General features: G+C 45.2%; 1 protein-coding gene across 4 annotated transcripts; it reads left to right on the forward strand.

The window, feature by feature from the left end:
* The first annotated feature begins 3,129 nt into the window (after positions 1–3,129).
* On the forward strand, positions 3,130–18,432 carry LOC130187629 (sine oculis-binding protein homolog). Of its 4 annotated transcripts, none has more exons than XM_056405389.1 (8): positions 3,130–3,263; positions 6,712–7,041; positions 9,871–10,000; positions 10,274–10,468; positions 11,147–11,298; positions 12,577–12,672; positions 12,875–14,821; positions 17,179–18,432. In XM_056405389.1, exons 2-7 carry the CDS (start codon positions 6,949–6,951, stop codon positions 14,810–14,812), a joined length of 2,604 nt encoding a protein of 867 aa, XP_056261364.1. In that variant the 5' UTR covers positions 3,130–3,263; positions 6,712–6,948; the 3' UTR covers positions 14,813–14,821; positions 17,179–18,432. The 4 variants fall into 4 exon arrangements, with proteins under 4 accessions (XP_056261364.1, XP_056261361.1, XP_056261366.1 ...); XM_056405386.1 differs by lacking the exon at positions 3,130–3,263 and adding an exon at positions 3,480–5,453; XM_056405391.1 differs by lacking the exon at positions 3,130–3,263 and adding an exon at positions 3,480–5,453 and having other exon boundaries at positions 12,896–14,821.
* Positions 18,433–18,702: the final 270 nt, after the last annotated feature.

An 18,702-nucleotide genomic window follows, 5' to 3' on the forward strand; every position in this document is an offset into this window, starting at 1 on the left:
GCTTTTTATCAGCTTTGACTGTAGTAACTGCAGAAAAGACACAGATAAATGGAAAATGAGGGCGTGAATTGGAACATATTTGTTCCAAAATGCTACAAATTTCATTGAATGGATTGCACATCCAAAAATTCATCATTAGAAATGTAATAATAGCATTGCTATACTCTTGCCATGACATACATTGTTTTTATACTGGCAGATTACAATATAAAGGATGCTGTTTTTTTACCCAGTGGCACATATTCCATTTTAAGATAAACTTCCCCTCCATTAAGTACATCACAAAGATGTTTCAATGGAAATCCATATTAAATTGAATTGATTTTAGTGCGTGCCTATACAGATATTTTTCCATGCTGTGCAGCTGTTGGAGAATTGAGCACTGGGACATAGACAGGACCAGACAGTGTCGAGACACAGCCAAAAGCCAAACTGGTTTAAACACCTAATCAAATATGACATTGCATTCCCCGAGGGCTCTTTAGACTCATCTTCATTCCTCCAATAACTGAGCGATATATCAAATGATATTCAAACACCTGACGGAAATAACAGGTTTCTACATGCTACCAGCTGCTTCATGGCTTTCGTGCTCCTTCTAGAGTCAAAATGAAGAATCGTAATGATCCAAATGTTGTACACACAGGCCTTGTTTGGACGTTGCACATCACTAGTATACCGAGGTGGGTGCTGTTTTATATCTAGTCAATCAGTGCTGTTCTGGCACTAATCCAGAGGAGATCAGTGGGGGCATCAGGGAATGCTGAGTCCATCTCTGGCCTGTAGCTCAACAGCTGCCTGTCTAGACTGCCTGGCAGCTCAGAAACGATGAATAGAACATCACCACGCCCTATATCAGGATGATTTTATGACTAGAACTCCATGCAAATTTGGAGGAAAGAGGAACAAAATGATCATAGACAAGATGGGGGTAGTAAAATATTGGTCCCGGCTAAGTACCACTTTCACAGCAAATATAAACATGTCTAGGAAAAGTTAGACAGAACGAGAATCAAAGAAACAATTATAGTTGTCATTTTTCATAATTTATTGTACATTTTCATTTCTTCCATTATCTTATACTCAAACTGATAAACATTACAACATTTCCATTTATACAAAATATAAACTATAAGGGGGGGTGGGGGGATATAAATCTAACATCAACCCTTCCCATTAGGTTATACAGACAGTCATTTCCTGGGTCTAACCCATGGATGAAGGGGGGAGGGGGAGTGTCAATCAAACCCTCATTGTAAAAGACCACAACTCTTTAAAAATCACAAGGCAAAACTGACACATGTCCTGTGTGGCAACTTAATTGCTACATACATCTCCATGACATTTCTAATAAAAAGACTGAAGGGCCAAATTATGAAAAACCCAACTAAAAATGTCATCTGGCTCACACCTTTTTTTTTGAAAATCCCCAACTGTATGTGCCAAATTTCACTTTAACAGACAAAAAAACCATTCTGATATTGATTGCCAGGTGGATTTGAAGCCACAAAAAAAAAAGAAAAAAGAATCTCTGTACACTCAAGTGGTCCGCATTTCAATCAAGACATGTGACATGACAACCGCAGCCCTGAGCATCTCCAAAATGTGATGGCGTGACTATGGAAACGCAAGCCAAAAGGGGAAGCCCTGTGCACCGCCATTCCTTTTGATTCCTTGCAAGGGGCTGAAGGAGAGTGAGGGTTGGGGATCCAGATGAAAGTTAAACCCCCTTTATTAAAAGAAATGTCTTGAATTACACTTTTTATTATTATTTAAGGAGGACGAAGAAGGTTGTGGAGTCCATCCATGTTAGTCTTGTGGTCTCTGTGAGAGAGAGGAGTGAGGCTGGACTGGGTGGGATGATGGGATGGGAGGTGAGGAGGAGTGCTGAGGCAGAGAATAAAACAGGGGTGGGGGTGGGGGGGTGGGGGGCTGTCGGGGTCTGAGCTTCAACAGTAGCGCTGCAGGAGAGAGGCTGCCATGATAGCGGGGATCAGGAAGGAGAGGGTGCCTGCGTGCAGTGAGACGCCTGCTCCGGCGGCGGTGGTGGAGTTGGCCGAACTGCTGTAGGTTCCTGTGGCCATGGTGGTGGTGTTGGGGGTGGAGGTGTCGTTTACCCCCATGGTGGATGTGCTGTTCTGGGAGACCACCTGTTGGAGGAAGAAGAAGAGGATAGATAGATGAGGAGGGTTCTAAAGTATTCTGTACCAAAGCTTCTCCATGGTTACCAGATACTTTAAAAAGCCTGTAAATTGACTGATCAGGTTTCGATACAAGGGGATAGAATTAAAGAAGCATTATGGCAAAACAGTGGGGATTAATTAAAATGCCAATCAGTGTTTACCAAGTTTTAAATCAGTACCACACTCTTATTTTTAGCTAGTCACCAAGCCAATGTTATGAAGTGTCTAACAACACAGGATGACTGGCTGCTTGGTCAAAACAGACCAGAGACACCTATGTTTCTGCTCCTGCGTGTCAGGTTTCATTTGGCACAACGCACCGAAAAGAAACTTTAGATTCTCTCCAAACCTTTGCTCAGGTAGACAATACACTGCACCTGAATCATTAATTCACTGAGTGTGAGCTAATCAAGAGGTAAAAAGGCACTTAAAAAAATATACATATGTAGGCATATACATAAATATATATATTATGACAGGGAGTGTAACTTAATTAAAAACACACATGTATTTTGAAATCGACTGACTAGAATTCAGGATCATATTAATTTTCCCGAGAGAGCTCCAAGTCTAGCCTGCTGTAATCCAGTCCATCGCACCACCTTATTATTAGCATGTAAGCCCTGTCTGGAAACATCATTAAAGTCAAATAATCCGTCACCACACACTCAATTTCTAGCCATAATGAATAAAGATACCCCCCCACATCACCCCCACCCCCCACCCCCCACCTCCTCCTCTCCCCGCCCCTACCAAGAAACACCCACCACTACTTTAAGGCATAAAATCAATTTAACAGCAACAAAACATTTGAAAGGAATAGAGGACCAAAAAAAAAAAAAAAAAGAAAAAAAGAAATGTCATCTTACCTGTGTTGATAAACATATGGCGAACACAATCACTCCAAGCTGAACGATCGTCATTCTGGACATTTTGGGGTTTTTTTTAATTATTATTTTTCAATTTTTCCGTTTTTTTTATTTTTGCAGTAATTTGGCCAGATGGAGGAGGCTGCCCACAGACGCTGCTTCTCTCTAATGTGGACGCTGCATCAGACGGAGCTTTTTATACCAGCTGCAGGTCTGTGACGTAGCCTATAGGGGACCCGGACACTGAGGCTGTAATAAGAGATATACAGAAATGTAATGTAGCCTAATAGTGGTTTGGCCGCAGCAACTTCAAACTTATGGAAGTAATGACTCACTTTAGGAAGATTGTATACATTATTTATTTGAACATTTGTGAAGTCAGCTGAGCAACACGACCCATCCACCAATCCGCAGAGTTGTCCAGTGGAAGTTGAAGTGCCTTGCTCAATGGCACGACGCCCTGTTTTAAAGATTGTACTCTATATAGTGGCCAGATAAGTCGAACCGAACCGGCGATCGTCTGAATACACCTGCACACTACTCCCACCGTCATGTTGCCATGGTGATGAGGATTCATATGCTGTGTAGTTTAGGCTGTAATTGGGATCATAATAATTGAGATGATAGGCGCCTCTTTCAGCTGGTAAAACTCAAAAACGTTTATTTCGAGTAGAAAAAAAAATCAAATGGAAAGGAGGGAAAATGGCAAACAGAAGTTAATACAACCTGTTGAACTGTCTCTGCAGGGTAAGTGTGGCATCAGCGACACCTAGTGTTCTGGACACATTAAAAAAAAAAAAAGTTTGGTGTTGTTTAATGGACATTTAGAGCCGTGAATTTAGGCTATATTTTAGGCTTTAATAATTTCTATATAATTTGCTGCTGTTGAAGTGTGTAATAATCTGTGATCACCCTTTTGAGCATCTTTATCCTAAAGACTATGTGAAGATAAATAATAAGTAAACTCAATTAAATATAAAAAATAGCAATTAATCTGTGACGGCAATTAATTAATTAACCATTAAAACTTGTAATAACCCTTAATTATACTAATACATATTCATAGGCTACACGCATGAGTAAACGAACAAACTGCAGCAACACAATAGTAGGGCCTGTGTGCAACTACAGTGCAGCAACATATATGATTAAACATAATCTGATTATATTTTGATTCAATTATATGAATTAGTTTTTGTATTGTATTTGTAATTATGTTTCTGCTGGTTTATCAACACATACAGAGTTGGTTGAGATTAAGATTTCGTTTGGATTAAAACAGGACATGAACATTATCTCACACCTTTCAACAAAGTTTTGACTGGAGACCCTAAATTCTGTTGCCTTGGACAAACACAAATAATTAACTTTCAGTGTATGTAGCTATGTTAGAGTATGGGCCACTGTATTCATTTTCTGTTATGGAAAATTGTGAAAAAGAAAAAAAAGAATTTTCCAAAACTTTTGTCAAAAATGTAAATATTTTTTTTTTTGGTCAAATCTAAATACCGATTCCAAAGAAAATAGTTTTAGATGCTGCAGGTCAGTGTGTTTGGTCGCTAGGCCTGATGCCCTGAACATGATGACTATATTTGCATGTAATTTGACGCAGGGAAAACACCGGACTATATTCACAGACACAACTATTCAAAACTTATGGGTAGACATCGCCCCCCGACGGTGACTACAGCTCACTGTAAAGCACAGTGGGATCACACTGTACATCCTTTTTAATGCTGAAGACACACAGCAACATTTTCAATCATCTTCTAAACTGACAGGATAAATTCACTGTAATCTCGTGTCCGTGGGCAATAATATAGGTAATGATACACAAAGTGGCCAATTTTAATGATTCGGTCCAGATGTTGGGGATTGAAACTTTAGACCTATAAATACTGTCTCCAGTCCTCTGTCATTGGTGTAAGTGGATTTCTGAGGGAGTACTGAGACGCTCTTATCCCCGCCCTCACCCCCCCAGAGGAACCTAAAGGGACAGCGCTCCCTGCAGAGGCACCAGATGTGCGCTGTTATGGAGAGCCGGGGAGAGGGGGCCTTTTGTGAGGCATCAGATAAGCCCTGTTCCCAAAGCCGAGCCGGATCGGGTATCATCAGCGGTTCCACGAGGGGGCGAAACCCAAGCCCTGCGCCCTGGATCGGGTTTCTGTTTACACGAGCGTGGTCCCTGGATTCCTCCAACCCCCGGCTACCTGTCTGTCTCTCTGCCTGCATGGGGTTGGGCGACCAAGTGAAAGTCCTGCAAGAGAGAGACGTTTAAGGACGCAGAGGAGCCATCTAAACCCGGCTGCCCCACATGCCTGGTAATGACATGACCATCTTTGTAGATGAACTTCGTCAGAATAAGTGGGAGAATCGACCGGATGTTGATTGAGACCGGATGGTGAGGTGACAGTGAAGTGACGTGTTTATGTTTCTGAAATCAACTTGATCATCTCCATCCTTTTCGTCACCAGCTGAAAAACATGATAGTGTAACGAATCGTCTGGCCTTCACCATCAGGAATAACCATGGGACAAATGTTTGTGTTCAAAGATCTTAGTTGCACGCACACGTCCCTTTATGTAAATGTAATCCCTGCCCTGAGACATGCGGGGCTTTTCCTTCAGGCAAAGGGTGGCTCAGGGGCCAAATGTGGACATTTCAGGTGTTTTTCTGTGCAGCGCGCGCGCACAGACACACACACACACACACACACACACACACACACACACATACACACAAAGTTAGAAACACACGGGCGGTGATCAAACAGATGCCATTTGAGAAAGCCCCAAACATTCTGCCATGATATCGTTTAACTCACAGCGCTCTTTTCATCTCTTTATTTTAAGACAAGAGTTTACAGACAGTGTTTGTACTGTGTCCCCTCAGATAAAACACAGTCTTTGCATTCCTTATGAAATGTATCTGTTGAGATTTGGGAGGGGTGGGCGCCAGGTGTTGGGTTACACCAAATCACAGGGCCCTCCCTTCCCTATCCGGAGAGGGCAGCGTCAAGCTGCACAGAGAGAGCGTGGATTAGACCGGAAGCCAGGCGATTTAGCTTTCATAATAAAAGCGGAAAGTAGCTAAGCGTGTTTGTGTGTGTGTGTGTGTGTGTGTGTGTGTGTGTGTGTGTGTGTGTGTGTGTGTGTGTGTGTGTGTGTGTGTGTGTGTGTGTGTGTGTCTTAAGGACAAAATAGAGCAAAGTCCACATTCATATCCAAGATAATAAAAGAAATTGTGTAACATTTATTAATTTATTAATTTAATTGAATGTTAATAGGATAGTTACTAGTAATAGTGTAAGTGTTACTGTTAGCGTGTGTATATATATTTGTAGCCTATATATGGGCCTGAATTAATAATTGGATAATTGGTCTACACTGAAGTTTTTACAACAGGTCCTTTCCTGACCTGTTTTACACTGTCAGTAACTCTAGCCAGTGTTATGGGTAGAAGATTTAGCCGGGATCATAGCATGAAAAAATGAAGTTTTTGCACTTTTCCTTCTTTTTTTTTTGTTATTTAGTTTTAATTAATCCTATTATCAGAGTTCCTAATTTTAGTCGTCGTCATTTTAGTCGTTTAGTCGTATGTTGTCAATAGGAATTTACTTTGAAATTGGTGACCGGAAGTCTTATCTTGGGTACCGGTAGGCGCTTGAGAGCGGCGGAGAGGAGAGAGTGGATTGTTCGGCGGCGGAGCCTCCAGCCCGGAGCGCACGCATGTTCAGTGAACTCGAATGGTGTGAAGCCCCAGATGAAGGACTCAGACGTCCGGGAATGACAGCCACTGTCACCGGGAGTGACAGCTTTCACTCTGACCTGCTCCGCTAGAACTACTCCAGCTGACACCCATCACTGATCCGGATAGGATCCAGCCAGATCAGGACTATGCCAGAGATGGAGAAAGGGAGACCACCGGAAAATAAACGCAGCAGGAAACCCGCGCACCCCGTAAAGAGGGAGATCAACCAGGAGATGAAGGTGAGAGTGAGTGTGTGTGCCACTGCTAGATAAGATTTTATCCAGTGAGACGTCTTTTTGAACTTTTTTTTACGCACGCAATGTCTTCCTACTGAGGCCAGCGAGAGTCAACTGCGCACAAATCAGTGCTGGGAATAATCAGATACACACTATGTTTGTTTTCAATGAATGCTCTCCTTGTGTCTTTTATGTAAGCTATCATAACTCACTGAGACATTTTAGAAGCAGGCTGTTAGAAAAGCGCTGGGCCTTGCGCAGAGTTTACCCCCATGGAAGAAAATAAACTAACTTTAATAAATATTTATTATCAGTCTAAACTGGAAATGTCACACACACACACACACAACACACACACACACACACACACACACACACACACACACACACACACACACACTGCGAGAATGGGACGTTTTGATTATAACTGTAAGCAGTGAAGAAGAGAAAGTTGGCCTTTGCCTTCTAGTGACGCCATGTCAGGCCAGCTGTGGCCGGACGCGCACACTCTAATGTCCAGCGGAGATCCAGATGTGCGTCACTTCTTCCTCGCTCCTGCGGTGCTGCACACTTGCTCTACCACAGAGGCTTGCCCTCATGCCTTCCAACAGAGAGAGGGCATTTATATCCTTTAAATAGCCTTCCTCAGCACACTGGGGAAAACACTAATGTACTATCACACCATTTTTTTTTTTTTCAGGATGCAAACACCAAACCAGACTCCTACTCCTTATATTCCTATCAGAATATAACTTCACTATAGTGATATGTCCTTTAGGAGCCTCTTCCTCTGCTTCTTGCTTTGAAAGACAGCTACTGCACAGGCAATAATAAGTTAAACCACACTAACAGACACGATTCCCTCCCACCATTATGAGCCTATTACTGCATGGAAACTAATCCATGGATTGTCTGCTTTGTTTGGGTCTGGACACTGGCTATTTAAGACTGTGACTGTGGTGGTGAGGGATATCCGAGGCTCCCTCAAGCAGGAGCTGAGGAATCTAAAAAGACAAGCATTTTTTTTTTCTTTTCTTTTCTTTTTTTTTTTTGGGAGGGGGCGAGATTCTGGCTTTTCGTGAGAGAGGAAATGTGCTCTTTTTGTGTAAGTGGTTTGGATTGTAGCGTTTGATATCCAGGGGAGGTGTAGTGTTACAACTTAACTAATTTTAATCAAAACATGCGAAACACTATCCCCGCTTGATGTAAGCCTGCCTGGGCTGAATCTCAGGGTCGGCCCCGGTTTGTTGCCTTTGGCTGCAACTCTCTCTGTGGTTTGGGATATGGCTTGTCACTCTCACAAAGCAGATGTTTGTCTGAACTGCCAAAAAGAAACAAAAACAACATTGTGGGAAGTGGAGGGGTGGGTGAAGAAGAAGAAGAAAAAAAATTGCCCCGTCTTTGGTTAACAAGAAAACAGAAAGACTAAATGACACTGAGCTGTATCCATATAGGAGAGCTGCCATCGGTGTAGTCCCTCCGGAGAACACCATGATGTCCAAATTGGGAATGATGGGGAAACATGTAAGACTTTAATTGAAGAGTGAAATCCTGGAGATGTGCACCTTTTTTTTTTTTAAAAGGAGTCAAATGATGAGAGGGGGGAAAGGAAAGACAGTAAAAGAAAGACAGACAGGAAGGCAGGGAGGCAAACTGATTTCTTGCTCAGCTGAGGTCCAGCCGTGTGTTGTCTCTGTAATACATCTGTTTCAACAGCACATTCGGACCTACTCCCTCCACGTCAGACCCGAGCGCAGCACCAGACATCGGATACTTAACTTTAATCATCGTTAGGCATATTTAGCTGGATATGATACCACTGCTTGCACTCACCCACACACTCTCCCAGACACACACACACACACACACACACACACACACACACAGCAGAAAGTGAGCAAGCAAGGGAGAGATCCATTTCTTTGAGGCCCTTAGTGCGGAGCAGAGGTCGGAGTGAGGAAAGCAGGGGAAAGAATGTGCAGTCAGTACTACAGCACTACAACACCACCACAGCAGACTGGCTGTGCTGGAAAAGGGTGAAACCTGAGAGGCAGAGCTGTGTCGGGTGTCAGGGTTGGAAGGTGCTGGGGTGGAGGGGAGGATGGTGAAGATGGGAGGTGGGTGGAGGGGGGGGGGCAAGGGGGCAAGGGGAGGGACAGGGAAAGCTGGAGAAAGAGAGAGAGTGGTGGACATTGGAGAGAGAAGAAGGGAGAGGAGTGGGGCATTTCCGAGAACCGTGGGACCTCGCTGTGGTGTTGGGTGTCCCGCTCTGATTTCTGCCCGTTCCGGATCAGGTTTCTCCTCCAATCCGGTTCTCCCAAAGCCACAGAGAGAGGTGGGTGGATAAAGAGAGAGACCTTTGTGTTTTGTTTTTTTTTTTTTTCATCTGGTCGTAATAAAAAAATAAAAAAAAGAGAGAGAGACCACACATCCCATCTGCGGAGAACAGTTTTCTTTTCTCCCTCTTTTTTCCAATTAAAAGAGATAAACAAAGGATGATTCATAGATTTCACACTGGTGTTAGGTTTTAAACCTTTCCGTCTCAGATTTAGCAAGAGTAAACAACTTGAATACATCATGGAAAAAGCGTCATACTGTACTCCACTGTGCCCGTATTCATTTCTCCAACAGGGCTGGGGCTGAGAAAGAATCCCTCGCATTGATTCAGAGTAGGAAGGTCTGATTATGTTTAACATAGGATAAAAAGTTCCACTAACAACCCTAAGATGTACGCTCACAATTTCCCATTTGTAGGCAGACTATGGCTCAGTTACCCTATCCCTTTACATAGAATGTTAATCAGTGATTTCTTTCGCCTCTTTTCTCATGCAGACGTTTGCAGAGAGCACCATGAACGAGCTCCTGGGATGGTACGGCTATGACAAGGTAGATCTCAGAGAGTCAGAGGCCAATGAGATCAGAAACTACAGAGAGAGGCGTCAGCATGTGTCCGTGCTAAAAGGTGAGGGCAGGTGTCGACAGCTCTGATGTTACACTATCAAGCAGGTTCTGCAGGTTTTAGTGCAGACATTGAGTCACTGTTCAAATTTAGCAGACAGTCTCACCTGTAGCTGCAACTTCGTTTCATTCAGATACACCTATTGTTTCTCAGCATATCTGTACTAATATTTGTGGGGCACTGTCACAGGTGCAGACGTTATGACAGTAAGATTTATACCGTAGTATCACATGGGAAATCCAAGTCGTGCCGTTACATTGTGTTTTCATCTTCCAGAAAACTCATTGCCAAAACCCAAGAGCCTGGACACCAAAGTCAGTCATTCAGTCCTGGCCATGAAGTGCGGAGAGAGAGACTCCTCCAGCGTCCCCTCCTCTTCACCATCCTCTTCGTCAACAAGTTCATCCCTGACCACCCCCAAGGAGCACAAGAGTGCCCCAGTCATTGTCCCCCTTATAAAGCCATCAGCAGGTACGTGGGCAACACATGAAGACCATTCTAAGTTTTATACATGAAAATCTAATGTCAAGCATCGGGTGCACAAGCTGATGTTGTCCCATAGCCTCACCTTTATATACCATGCAGCTAATAAGTGTTTTTACAGTAACGCATTTCCTGTTGAATGTGTTCTCCAACACACTGGACCTAAAAGAAATGGTATTAATAATGATGAATTGCTGAACTGAAGGTCAAATAAAACTTACAAGGTCAACTCCCTGACCTCAGTTTGATTTTCGATGTGCTGGAGTTCTGAGTCAAAACAATACAAAATATATCACAGTGCATACACTTACAAACTGCACTGCAGGTGCAGAAATCTAGACATAAGGTCGAACAGGGATGCAGCAGGATCTCTGGTCTCCCTGAAAGCTAAAGAACCAGTTTCTGTTCACAGAGCAGAAACCTGACTCACTTCTCATGAGTTCTGGTGCGATGTTTAAACCCTCTATAATCAACACCCTGATGAAGACACACACACATACACACACACACACACACACACACACACACACACGCACACACACACACACACACACACACGCACACACACCTCTTTGGAACTGAGCTTTTATCAAAGTTGTGTACCAGTAGGTTTTGAGACCCTGCATCCACTGATTGCCCTCCTCTCTTCTGATTTCTCCCTCGCAGTGGAAGATGTACAGAATGTGCAGATAGTGTGTGTCTGGTGCCAGAAGGAAGGTGTAAAACGCTACTCTCTATGCATGGGCTCAGAGCTCAAGAGCTTCTGCAGTGAGAAGTGTTTCGCCGCCTGCAGACGGGCATACTTCAAACGCAACAAGGTTAGTAGTAAACAAAAAACTGTCACAGGCATTTAAGTGTGGTTTGACCTTTGTTGAAGAGAGGTCGCAAATCCTGATATCTATATGGTGATGAATGGTCTATAGATTTGTTTTTATATTTGTGAATGTGTTTAGTTCACACACAAGCACATGCACATGCACATGCACATGCACATACAGGTACTGTATAGGGACAGATTTTCAGCCAGCCTCTGAGACTCAAGTGGTTTCTGGCAGGTAAACAGACCTTCAGAAACCGATACTCCTGATCTGGTGAGGTCATAGCTGATGGATTAATTTACAGGAATTTAAAAAGGGGGGGTTGTGTCTGAGAATACACTTTCTAGTTAGTATGGAGGAGCCGGTATAGGAATGGTGGGAGGGAGGTCAAAGTTTGTAGAGGACACTTAGTATCAGTTTCGCGTTAATGGAGGACCATTAAGTGGCTTTGGTCCGGAGGACAGGAAAGCAGCAACCTCGGAGAGCTGCTCCGATGCACACTGCCATGATTTTTCACCTTCCTTCACAACAGGGATATACCCTCTTTGGTGTGAGGTGACGTGCGGCTGTATCGCCTTTCACCCTTGCTGTTGTTTATACTGTGGCAGGTTTATTCACAAGGCAGCAGAGACAAAAAGGAGGGTCGAACAAAGTCTGAATGCAACAAGCTCTCTAGTTTTTCGGAGGTGGGGAGGAAAGCGTTGCCGTTGGCTTGTTGCTGCTTGTCTGAGAGGAAGGCCAGGAGGCCTGGGGCGAGGTGTCCACTTTCAGTGCATACCTTACCTTCAGCTGCCTCATGTTTCGTAACTCAACACGACTCAATGGGTCACAGAGATGGGGGAGCACTCAGATCCACAACAGATCAGCTTACACGAATCAAGAGGAATTTCCTATATTAATACTGGCAAGGCCATTAATAATATGACAATACATCACCTGCATTATCTCCCTTACTCAGTTTGTAGGATCATATCTGTTTCACAACACAGGCATTTTCCTTTGTTGTAGTGCCCTTTAGGGTTTGGTATCATGCGTGAAGTTCAAACTGCTTCTAATCTTGATGACAAGGCAATTCATTATAAGCTATTTTTCGCACTTGTTATGTAAGAAGCTCAGATTTGGTTTAATAACCACAGAATGATTCCAGGATAGTGTTTGGTTCTAAAGCAACTGCGGCGACATCATCATACGTCGGAGAATTAATCCATCAAATGCAAGTCTGACGAACTGCTTCGCAGCAGTTGCCACGTGTATCATACTGTGGTTTTCCCCTGTCAGGCCAGAGATGAAGACCTCCATGGTGAGAGATCCCCTCAGCACCCCCATACGGAGGACTCGCCCAGACTGGTGTTGAAAATAAACAGCAATGTCAGAGTAAGAGGGCACTATCAATGTATCTTTTGTTTTCCAGTGCAAAGTATTAATATAAGCATGCTATGAAATTACAAGATTAAACCAGACATGTAGCTTGTATTCATACCTTAAGAGGTTTGGAAAAGAGTCAGTCTTTTTTCCTTACTGCACAAGAATCTTATAGTTTTAAGCTAGAATATATCACTTCAATGACCCCCCACAGTCTCTCTCTCCTGTGCCACAGGTATGTGATTGGTGCAAGCATGTCCGTCACACTAAAGAGTACCTGGACTTTGGATCCGGTGAGGAACGTCTCCAGTTCTGCAGCACCAAGTGTCTGAATCAGTACAAGATGGATGTTTTCTACAGAGAAGCACGCGCAGCTCTCACCAGCACCAGCTCCAGCCCAAGCAGAACCAGTCAGGAGGGGAGGGCGGAGAGCTGTGTCGCCGGGCAAAAGCTACTCACTCCTGAGTCCTGGAACAGCAGCAACAGCATAGGGGAAGCCCGTCATAGAAACCTCTCCCCTAAAGGGCCAGCGCTAATCCATGGTTCAGCAGAATCCACCTCCATCTCCTCCTCAGAAGCATCCTCTTCTTCCTCTTCCAAGGTCCCTGTCTCTGGGCTGAGAACCCTGGAGAGACCCATCCAGCCTCCTCCACATCCGCCTGCTGTGGAGGTGTCACCCCACCCTGCTCCCCTTCCTCCTCCACCTCCGCCTCGCCCCCCTCTGGAACATCAGCCGCTGCCTCAGATCCCCATCCCCTTCATCAGACCTCCTCTTCATGCACAGGGCATGAAAAGCCCCCTTGCCAACCCTCCCAGACACCCAGGTCCCCCCTCCAGCCCTATCCACAGACCCCCCCACTCTCCTCATCTGCAGCCCCCCACCTCCTCTTCTATGAATCCCCCTGGACTGATGCATCCCTTTCCAGGAGCCTACTTTCCTGGCTTGCACTCCCCTCCTCTGAATATGATGCCAAGAGGTCCCGTCCCAATGCCTCCCATAATGAACTTTGGTATTCCTTCCTTTAGCCCTCTCCTGCCCCAGCCCACTGTCCTGGTCCCTTATCCCATCATTGTTCCCTTGCCTGTTCCCATACCCATTCCTATCCCTATTCCAGTCCCTTCAAAAGCAACCTTAGAAACTCCAAGTCACAGTGGAGTTATCCAGCCTGTGCCAGAGGGGGTAGACAGGGGTAGATCCAGGGTTACCAGGCTGCCATCTCCAGGGATCCCTGAAGGGGACAGCAGATTGGTAGCCAACAAGTTGGGTGGAACCTTGACTCAAGGTCTCCCCTCGCCAACTGAGCCCAACACAGATTGGGTTAAATCAGAGAGGCCATTCCCATCCCCAACTTCCACAATCAACAGTGGAACATCCTCTCCAAGAGCACAGTACAATGAATCCCCCTGCTCCGCTCCAGGGTCGGAGGGGCTGACAGACTATAAGCAGCAGCAGTCAGAGCGACAAGTCATCCAAAGGGTTCTTCAAAGAACCCAAGTCAAGATGGAGCCCAGTGCCAATGGAGTGGTGGACCTATCAGGGCTGGGGGAGTCAGGAACTGGGCAGGGTACCAGGTCAGGGCTCCAGGACATCATCAGACCCACCCCTCCTCTACCACAGTCCCCTTCACATGACACTGTCTACCACCACCTGGACTCTCACACGCCACCTTCACACACCCCACCCAGCCCCACAGGGAACAGCCATCTGAACGATGTCACGTCCTCTGCCCTGAAATCTCAGGACCACAGTCCAAACGGGATGTCCTCCTCATCCACACCCTCCAGTCCGGACTCCTCCCTACCGCAGAGAGTAACAGCACCACCCCCAGACCCCACTATCAGTGAGCTGGAGGCCATCAAAGAGAACAAGTGCTCTGTTGTCGGCCCAGCGCGGGTTGAGGGCCCCGTCAGTCAATCGGAAGAGCCCTTAGCGGGAGTCGGGGATGTAGGAGAAGACCCCCATGTTCCTGATGAGGACCATGCCTATGCCCTGCCCACAGCACCAAAGACAGGTGGGACCCCCACCCCGCTGCTCTTGCCCAAACTCAGGGACAAGGGTAGCCTGCGGAGCCCTGCTAATTTGCCAAGCGCTGGAGACATGGAGCCAGCTCTGAAGAGGCGATGTCTACGAATCCGAGATCAGAATAAGTAGAGGATGGAGGTGAGAGATTCTGTTTCTCAGCAAGACAATGTATAGATAGGTGTGCTTTCACTAGGTGTTAGTATATTTGGTATGAATGAGTTGCACTAGTGTGTGTCCTTATCTTATTCGAACATCGGCAGAAGGCGTTGCACAAATGGCCCATGGGTGGCATTTACCGCATTTCAGAGATTGACAGCAAAACATGCCAAGTTGACTCTAACTGTATTTACATAAGCTTTCTAAATCCCATTGCTTTGTTCTGTGCGGCAAACCCCACCCATGTGGTATTCTGCACAGATTAAATTAAAAACCAGCAATTACTTTTAAACTGCATTTAACCGGGGATTGGAAAATGTGCGCATACACGCATCCGTACATGCACAGGGGAGGCTTAATCACAGGTCTCACAGTACGTGCGCGGTCACTAAACAGTGCGGCGCCATAGATAGAGAATCCCAGTAACCTGGCACTCCTCTGCACTCTAAGGTTACAACAGGGGAAGGAGGTGGAGGGCACAGGCAGTGAGAGTCACTTTGAAAGGCAATCACTTCACCACAACCTGACAGTCACAATGCTTTGTTTGCATGGCAGCCTGTTTTTCTAGGCTCAGTTTTGCCAAGATATGTGAGTGTGTGTCTGTTTCAGAAGCGGGGTGGGGGATTTCTACATTTTAACCAATGAGTTGATGGTCTTGTCCAGAGGAGTTTGCAATGTATGAGAAAGTAGGAGGCTCACTGTCTTGGGTAAGGGCAGATGGCTGCTGCTGAATCAAAACCATGACCTTGAGGTTATTGGATAGCCTGTCCAAACTGCCACTCAGAGAGACGGATCGAGTGAGGTTGTCTATATGCGACGCCTATAAGTCAAACCCTTGCTTCTTACAGCATGAGAAGTGAGGCAGTGCAGACATCTTTCTGAGGTCGCTGTAGAGACAGAGGTGATTGTCAGGCAGACTACAAGGCGCTGTTAATATGAGAGCCAGCCCTCAGCTGTGATAGAGCTCTGGGGCTTCATTAGGAAACACAGGGGCAGAACCAGAGCGATCCGATTACACATGTCATAATGACACCCTGTTCTGGCCGCAGCTCGTATCTCTCCCATGTACAAGTTTTGCTCTCTCCTCTCCCCCTTTCAGTCCTTTTCCCTCCTCTTCACTCACCACCGCTGTCCCCTGCCAACCAGATGTTGTTGTTAGAGTTCAGCTGAAAAGCCTCCTTACTTTGGACCAATTGAAAGGCACCTCTTGATTTCACTTGCCCGATTGGTAGTCCAAACGGCTGTAACACCGCCCGTCGTCCTCACCCGCTGGTATCTGGCCATAATGAGATCACGTTACCATTTTACTGTATGTCATGAGATTAATCCGCTGATATTACAGAGGGGGTTTAGATTTCAACTGGCCTGCTTTGCTCTCCATATTCTGTTCCAAGCCTCCAAAGGCCAGGGGTCACCTTAATGATTGTGTTTAAAAAAAAAGAAAGAAATGGTGTCTGTTGATAGAGAAAGCCCTGCATAAACCTTTATCTTGTACCCCAGTGTAACAAGATTCCCTTTCACTAAATGAGTTCCTACTTTGCTCGTTGTCATTTGTTGTGGTTTCATGCGCCCCCTTAGTAACCAATACATATGAAATCACAGCGTGCTGCTTGTGTCGTGCGGACGGATTTATGGCCCAACGTTGTGTGTAATGGGAGCTGGCTGCCGTACGTGAATGACTTTAGCTGGCCACCTCTGTGCTCTGAGCCGAACATTTCTGTCCTGTTCTATTGTCTCCACTGCTAAAAGTCTCCTTTTTTTATTATTTATTTATTCATCTTTTTAAAATCTCCCTCTCTGACAGAATCAGCAGCCAACTGGAGGATTTCACCTCAGGAAACAGCCCGTTTTTTCGTCTCACTTTTCCCTGCCTTTATTTGGGATATTTTATAGCCTCGTGTAATCCGATCCCACCACATGGGTATTCGCTGAGCGTTTGAAACTAAAACGCAATGGGACAGAGGGAGTACAGAACCCTGGTTTGGCCCTTACATGTGTGTGTGTGTGTGTGTGTGTGTGTGTGTGTGTGTGCGCGTCTGTTTACATTTAATATGTGTTTGAATTAAAGTCTGTGTAAGTGTGTGTGAGAGAGAGAGAGAAAGGGGCCAGATGTTCCTGGTTTGATTGTGACCTGTGCGACAGTTATCCGAGCGTTGACATGACTAAAAGCCTCATTCTCAGTGTTTATGTAGAATGGGTGGATTAAGGAATGAGTGTCCAGGGTAAGAGACGTTGATATAAGATACGGCAGAAAATGGAAATTAAACAGAATCAGTCCAGAATCTAAAACATCTCACCACTCTTTCTTCTTTTTTTTTCTCTCTCCACCTAATGAACAGACTCCCTGTTTAACACTGTATGGCAGTGCCAGATTCAGTGCCACGCCCTCTTGTGGACAACCATAGTGCTAACATCCTCCAGCCTGTCCCTCAGCCTGTCAGCCCACCAGTGTCGCTCTGCCTGTAGACCAGCAGGGTGCCAACCCAGGAAGCGGTCCAGATGGCGACACTATCACAAGTCAACGTTGGGGGACGAACACAACACAGTCACACATTTTGTCTTGGACCAAAGAGTATTGCTGGCTTGTGTGTTATGTTGTGTTCAGTGAGTGTTTGATACGGAGCATCTCAGATCTTCTTGCCCCAAAGTGTGTCTCTGTGTGTGTATGTGTGTGCACGAGTTAGTGCGGCTGCCCAGATGCGCTCCTCCTCCTCCTCCTCCTCCTCCTCTCCTTGCTCCACACAGCAGACAGAGCTGTGATCAGCCTTGTGTGGTCTTCTCAGATGGAACCTGAACATGATCTCTTTCCAGGGGAAACGGTTTGTTTTCTCTGCCTGGCTTGCACAAAGAGCCACATTGTTCCTCTCCCCATATCCCACGCTGACTCCCCACTCCAGGTTTTGGGTTACCTGGCCGACGGGGGCTCAGACTTCAGGAGTTTTTTTTTTTTTCTTTTTTGACCGACAGCCAGGAATATAGTATACCCTTCTCCTCTCCACCTCTCCACCCCAATCTAAATACAGTACACACCACACGCTCTGAGGTTTGATTCCTCACAACTGATTGCCTGTGATTTCCTTCTCTGCTCACTTCCTTCAAGGGAGGAGAGAAATTCTGCTGAGATTAAGACTTAATCCTTGGGCAGTTTACACACTGTGCAGGGAGAGTCTGGCTGGGCTGTTAAGACAGACGACTGAGCAGTACCACGCAATCTCTGAGGAGGAGAGGATGCGCCCTCTGCCTCCTCAAAAACAATAACATGATACAAAAACATATAGTATATATATGAGGGGACGCCTACTGATATACAGTAGCTGAGACGGTCTGTGAACACTTTAGTCGTCCTGATGACGCTGGTACAGAAATGTGTGATTTGCAGATCTGCCCTCACCATTCACCTGATCCGCCAAAGCTTTAACAGCAGAATCACAATTTGAATCATTTTTTGCCATGCATATTCATGGAAACATTTCAATCATGAACATTCACGGCACATGACAGTTTAACTGGTCCTGATTCTGATTTTTTTTCTTTATGTTGCTGGCCCTGATCAGACGGTTCTAAAAAAATACAAAAAAAAAAAACACAAAAACCCACAAAAAAAACAAAAAAACAAAAGCAGACTTCTAATATTACCAAGTGTGGTATTATACTCAACCATCAAATGCTGTAGTATGCAGCGATCAGTATTACAGTTCCCACTACTGGGGATACCTAATGAGATTTGAACCAGCTAGATCACTTAGAGGCTTTGTCAACACTTGTCCCATTGCAAGGTTTCAGTTTTTCTAGTTGAACTCTACACAGATACTGTTTGATGTTATATTAACTTATGGATGATGCATCTGTAGATTTTCACAAAA

This window comes from Seriola aureovittata, chromosome 19, assembly GCF_021018895.1.
Source record: "Seriola aureovittata isolate HTS-2021-v1 ecotype China chromosome 19, ASM2101889v1, whole genome shotgun sequence".
Taxonomy (NCBI): Eukaryota; Metazoa; Chordata; class Actinopteri; order Carangiformes; family Carangidae; genus Seriola; species Seriola aureovittata.